The sequence below is a fragment of the Phytophthora infestans genome, genomic scaffold, assembly GCF_000142945.1.
Source record: "Phytophthora infestans T30-4 supercont1.112 genomic scaffold, whole genome shotgun sequence".
In the NCBI taxonomy this organism is placed as follows: Eukaryota; Oomycota; class Peronosporomycetes; order Peronosporales; family Peronosporaceae; genus Phytophthora; species Phytophthora infestans.
The window spans coordinates 3,127-9,751 of NW_003303647.1; the positions used below are offsets into that span (position 1 = coordinate 3,127).

A 6,625-nucleotide genomic window follows, 5' to 3' on the forward strand; every position below is an offset into this window, starting at 1 on the left:
GAACACCCATCCGTCTCGAAAGTCACAGAACCAACATCCTTGGTGAAGCGACCAATCGAGAAGAGGTTGCGCGACAGCTTGGGGATGTGCCACACGTTCGTGAGCACTCCTTTCTTGCCCCCCCGTGGAGTCTTCATGGACATCACGATGTCGCCGGTCCCCACCGCCTGAACCACACCATTGTTCGCGAGATGCATATCCACCGGAGACATCTTCATGTAGTTCTTCATGTACGCCTTCGAGTACGTCATGTGCTGCGTCGCACCCGAGTCGACCAGCCACTTGTCACTTGACTTGGTGGTCTTGCTCGCACCACCAACCAAGAAGAGAAACTCGCCCGATTCTTCTTCATCGTGCGCAATGTTTGCTCGTTGCGGCCTCTGTCGCTCCGCATTCTCACGAATTCTCATCGGACACTTGCAAATCAAATATCCTTGTTCGCCGCAGTAGTGACACGCGCTTGTCTTTGGCGCCTGTCGTCCCTTGCGCTTCCCGTTGTCACTCGTCATGAACGCTTGACCGTGCGCGGCGCCGTCCACACCGCCACCTTGATCCTTGCGCTTTATGTCCTCATGCAACAGCCGAGCCGTCACGAGTTCACACGCCAGCGAGTCGGCTCTCGACTCCAACACCGTGATGAGGAACTGGTACAACTCGCTCAAACTTGCCAGAAGCGTGATCACCAAGTCGCCCTCGCTGACCGGAGCGCCGACTGTATCGATCTGTTCCGTCAGCGTCTTGATGTGCTCCAGCACATCATCACGTTCTTCCATCATCATCGTGAAGAAATGTCGACGAAGGAAGAGCTTATTGGCCAAACTCTTATTTTCGAAGTGTCCTTTCAGCCTTGACCATACATCATGCGCACCATTCGCCGGCCGAACCAACGGCAGCTGCGAGTCCTCCATCGCGAGACAGATGATGGCCAGCGCCTTGCGCGACTTCCGCTTGAACGCCGCTTGGTCCAACGCGGTAGCGCAGTGTTCCATCTTCAGCTAGCCACTGACGAATTCCCGCAGGTCGCGCTCTTCCAGCACCGTCTGCATATTGAGCTTGCACGTGTGGAAGTTGGTTCCGTCGAGCTTGTTGATGTGGGCGGTCGTCGTCGAAGTAGCGTCCATGGCGTAGGCGTAGTCTTGGGCAGAGTCAGCGGGGCTTGGGCTCATAGCCCAAAGGTAGGTCGTTTGTGCACTAGATACTCTGGACTCGTCCAATCATCCTGTGCGTTCAATCATCCGTGGCGTAATCAACTTACCGTAATCATCGTGGGGTCGTGAGAAACCGGTTTTACTGGTATGCCGAAGCTGGACGAGACGCTTGCTTGACAACACTCCCACTCGACTCGACCGCGCTTGGTGGCTTGATCACCACCTTGGTGCGAAGACTTTCGAACTGCACCGCGGTGATCGGCTTGGTTATCAGGCGGAGAATAGTAAGGAACTGACGGCTCAAAGTATACCTGAGCATCCACAAGAGGAGCAGGCCGACCGCCGAGTAGTGTTGATCGTCGACAGCGACAACCACCGACCGTAGCGTATCGCTACGGTGTTTGCGCTTGAGTCTGTACACCAGCCAAAGCTTGTACACTTCTGCGAGCTGAGCAGTCTTAGCCGTCGGATTCAAGTCAGGGTGGAGACATATCAATTCGCTTGACTCGACGATCCAGTGGCGACGCTCGTAGAAGGCGAAGAGAAAATAAGTCACCCATTCATATGTAGTGACAGGCTGCCCCGCTGAGTCCAAAGGACTGTCGCCACGAAGCTTCACCCACATATCTCCAAGAGCCTGCATCAAGGTACGAGGTCGAGTCTGCGAAGCCAGGCACTGCCGAGCTTCCTTCAGTACCGACTGGAAAAAAGAAGGGGAGCTCGGGAAGCATCCAGCAAAGATGCCGACAGGGGTGACTCGGATCGAAGACAGTCATGAAGGCTCGAATTCCCCCAAGAGAGAACGATGTAGGCGGTACACGACTCTTACCACCGACGAGCTCCAACTAAACCCCGCCGGTCAATTGGTCCAATATCGTGTTCCAACAACGTGTGGGGCCGAAATGCATAAACGGTACTTCGCGGAGTTAAGTCATGTGAAGGGTAAAGCGAGAATTCATGGAAACCGCTTGTGAAGCTCGGATCCGCAACGTCGCCAATGGAAGAGTGAGAGCGCGTGGCAGAGTAGCTGAAGCTGTTCGTGTGAGATGCGACACATTCGAACTTGGCCTAGACGGAGCGGATGCCACAAGGGCCGCACTCGGCAAAGAAGCACTCAATAAAGGATGAGCCGGATTGACGTCGGGTGTTGGCACTGACTATCGATGCTTGTGGTGTCAGTGCTTCTTGTGGTGCTTCTTGTGCTTCTTGTGATGTTTTCTGGACTTCTTCGACTGCTGGCCGGGACGAGGCATGACGCTTGCGGTGCTGGTGTTTCCCCGAAGCCGACACTGGGGTTGAAGGTACAGCTCCGTCACCGGAACCAAGTGATGAATGTCGCGAAGTATGGCGAGCAATACGGCGATCACGCGGCGACGCAGATTCATCGATCATCTCATCGTCGGAGCCGACGATCTCCGCACGGGGGCTTTTCTTCGCGAATGAAGGACGGATATCCTCTTCCGCCAAGTCAGAACCTAAAGTGCCCATCGGTTCACGCAGCAAGGTGGCAAGAAACGTACTTAAGCGGGAAAACATAAAATATCTCTTAAAAAGTTCAAATCTCTAGCTAATACAATAATATTATGTTAACTTTTGAAAAACTGAGCTACTATTAACTCTTAATATAAAAATAGTAATAGTAATAGTACTCTTACTATCAAAAATATCATATGATATTTGGTTACCATTAGCCTCACTGCTCACTGTGTGTTTTAACTGGCCTGATGCAGGAGGAGCGCCGCAAGCGCCACGGTGAGTTGAATTCACATTCCCCACTGACGTGATGTCTCTATTGATACCCTCTATACCCCCCCCCTTTTTGCCTGGTGTGCCAAAGAGCTATCTTATGGCGTATATAATTTTCGAGACGTCAAACAGCACTTCTCCAGACTAGGCTGGACGTTTCGACCAGGGCCAGAACTGAGCTATGATCACTACTACATTAAGCCAGGCAAAAACCCGCGGAACAAGAAGCACATACAGGGCGAAGACTACTTCCTGGGCGAGGCGGAACTTGTGGCCTACGCGCGCAAGATGAAAATCTTCGGGGAGGAGACGGCGCCACTGCCTGTTGTCGACGGACTGGAGCGCACCAAGCGACGAGAACACAGTAACAACAGCAGCGCTAGAACGAGGCAACTGAAGAATAACTTGGACAGCGAATTTAGTGACAACGATAGCACGCAGAGACTTCGGCGAGAACACAAGCGACACCGACGACGGTCGGACGAGCACAAGGTCGGCAACTCGGTGCATAATCCCATTGCATTGTCCTCGGACTCGAGTGATGACGACTATACTAGAGCCGCTATCGATACTGCTAGTAGTGCCGAGGAGGACGAGAAGTGGAGCGAGGAAGCGTTTGATGTGGAAGAGGACCAGGAGAGCGAAAAGGACGCGTCGTCGTCAGCTTCCGAAGATTCCAATGAGGAAGGAGAGTTGGATGTTGGTACAAGCAGCCACAGACCAAGGAAAGCCCCTTCTGGCAAGTCTAAATCGGATGTAGATACAGAGCCACAAAAAATCAAGGATAACGCAAAAACCAAGGCGGAAATCAAACCTACACTTAAAGAGAAGTTCCAGCCCACAAGCGACGATGCTCCTGATGAAAGTGACACTGAAGAGTATGGTCGGAACCACACGAATCCGCGTCCGTTATTGACAACAGCTCATAGGAAGCGCAATGGAGCGATGCATACATTAAGGAAGCACCGCCAGAGTGATTCAATAGCTGCGTCTAGCAACGCAATAGGCTCAGACGAGCCTCGTGGTAAAAAGAGAGCTGTCACTGGCTCCAAGGATATTTTTCTTGCGACGATAACTGGGAAAAAATCGAAGTCTGCACCACGAAGCTTATTGCGCGAGACAGACAACCCTGCTGAGGGAGCGTGGGAGGATAACGATGACAATAGCTTTGACCTGGGAGTTGAAGAGTGTGGCGAGTCGCCTCCACGTCGACCTCCATCAAGGGCACACTCCCGATCTAGCAGCGTCAGGTCTTCCCCATCAACTAGTGTTGCGGCTGCAAGCCCATTTCCGCCAGACATGGTGGAGGAGCAAAAGGAAAAAACCATGACGGACAGCTTTGCACCAACCATCTTCCAATCCGTGCTCTCTCCTTCGACGAACGCACTGATGACTCCAACTTTAGCAACCGCTGAGCTTGCGAAGACCGCTACTTCGGACTCAAGTCGTTCAGCTCAAGTGTCTATGGAACTTACGCAAGTGGTGTTGCCTCCCGATCGCGACAACAAATACCACATTCGCGTTACCGTGTCTGCAGATAAGCCACCAGTTCATACGATTTGGATGGAGAATTTGTTGTCACACGAGCAGCGCGAATACAGCTTTGTCGATGTCACGAAGCTGCCTGGCGCGCAGAACGACATTCGCGTGCCCACTACCACTGTTCTGACAGCGCTGTTCCGATGTTTGAGCAGTCAGCCTGACGCAGAAGTGGTCGTAGGACCAGAACCTCGAGCTACGGCAGAATCAAAAACTGCCTTCGAGAAGGGGGAAGTACAACTGCTGACGTCTACTGCAGAGAAGAATGCTGGGGAAGCAAATGGTGGTGACAAATTGACGCTGGTCGTGGCGTATCCTGCACTGGATCTCTTTCGAGTCGACCATAACTTCCCTATGAAGCTTGTGTCGGAAAGGCAGCGGTTGCAACATCTTGCACAGGAACTAGAACGTCTGAAAGAGCAGCTTTCGCTCGTCCAGACTGATCGGGATAACCTGTGCAAGCAACTCCGGCAGCTAGAAGAGGAGAACGAGCGCACTCTGTCGCAACAGGTGGGAGCGCGACTGAGAACGGATCGGGAAGCTCAGGACTCACGACTGCAGCAGCGGCAAAGCAGCGAGGACGTGGAGCACCGGGTGACCAAACTTGTCGAAAAGAAAACACATGCTTTTATAGAGTCACAGGAGAAGGAGAACCGCCATCGAGAGCGTGCCAGAAAATGGGTGTTTGTGCAGTCAAGTTGGATGTCAGCTTTCCAGCCGTGCCAAGCACTGGTAACTGGCGCTTCTACCGACACGAGGACGTCTCTTCTCCGACCAGAAACAACCACCGCTACCTGTAGGTATGTCGTTGAGTGGAAGGAAGTCATTGACATTGCCGAGCCGCTCTTCCAGACGGCTGACACGTCAGAAAGCGGGTCGACACGGTCCATTTCCGTTGTCAAAGATGGACTGTATCAAGTGAATGTTAACGTAAGCCACGACAGTTTGGTTCAACTGCGACTCATGATAAACCCTGCAAAGTCTGACGAGGGCGCTGCATTCCAACGTGAAGCTCGCGAGATCGCGCCAACGAAAGTGTCACTGTACGAGAATAAGCGGCGCGTCTCGCGTGTGGATATGACGCTTGATCTGCATGCGTCGGACCAGCTCTCGCTAGAACTCCGGCTTTCAGACTCGGCGGCACTACCATCGGTACAAGAGGAGTGGCTACGGGCCCCCATGCCCACGCATAATCGGCTATTGGTCGTAGCACTTTAGTAGAAATGAATTGTTACTGCACGTACTATTGTAAGTACACTAGCCGGTAGTTTAGGTACTTGCTTTGCCCGCTACGCTTCGGCGGGATTACTATTGAAAAAACCGCTGAAACCATGTGTATCAGATATGATAGGTGTAGAGTTTCAGCCAATCAGAGACAGGCTCAGTTCAACATAGATTCAGTATGTAATACAAAAAGGCAGATGTAGGGCGGCCGTGGAACCTTCTAGAAGGTTCTAGAAGGTTCCATCCGCCTGAACTGCGGGGGCGGCACTTCTCGTTTCGCGCGCCCTCCCCCAAGCTAGCGTTTCCTGAAATACTGGTAGCACTTGTTGGTCCCAGTGTCCAGACAGTGGGTCGAGAAACATCGACTCAAGGCCACGAACTTCATTGGTAAGAACATTCGTGTGAAACTTGGAGACAACCAGATTGTCGAGACGGAACTGGAGGTACTTCCCCTCGAAATCCTGGTGTCTGGGTTGGGCGAGCATACAAGTGTATCGCTGTCGTCTACACGAATTCGACTGCATCCTTGGAATCCCATTCTTCGAGGATATGCAGCCGCAGATCGACTGGAGAGGTCGATGTATCGAAGGAACGCAAGTGAAGACTCTGCATTGGAAGCGAACAGGGGAAACCAGTGGACCGATCGAGGAAGGCGGACCGGTGATTGCCTCCGGGCTTCGGAGATCTGTCGAGGCGAAAGGCCTATCGGCGAAAAGACCCGATTCCTGTCGAGGTGCCGCGCTGGAAACGGATGTGAAGTCCGCGGCTGAAACTGTTTGCGACGCAACGCAGAAAGAGAGCCCAAGAGTTGTTTGCGAAGCCGGCAAGGGTTCGGCGGTGAAGGACAACTTGGAATTATCGAAACGCGGCGGTACTGTACGAGAGGCTGGAGATAGCAGCAGTACTGGGGGCAGAGGCACTGTCGTGGAAAATATGTTCACGATGGGTGTCGTTGACGTGGCTGGTGT

The 6,625-nt window shown here is 52.8% G+C and overlaps 1 protein-coding gene across 1 annotated transcript; it reads left to right on the forward strand.

The window, feature by feature from the left end:
* Nucleotides 1–4,358: 4,358 nt before the first annotated feature.
* Nucleotides 4,359–5,651, forward strand: PITG_19912 (uncharacterized protein; the record flags this gene model as incomplete). Its single annotated transcript, XM_002895985.1, has 1 exon — nt 4,359–5,651. The coding sequence occupies one exon, from the start codon at nt 4,359–4,361 to the stop codon at nt 5,649–5,651; it is 1,293 nt and encodes a 430-aa protein (XP_002896031.1).
* Nucleotides 5,652–6,625: the final 974 nt, after the last annotated feature.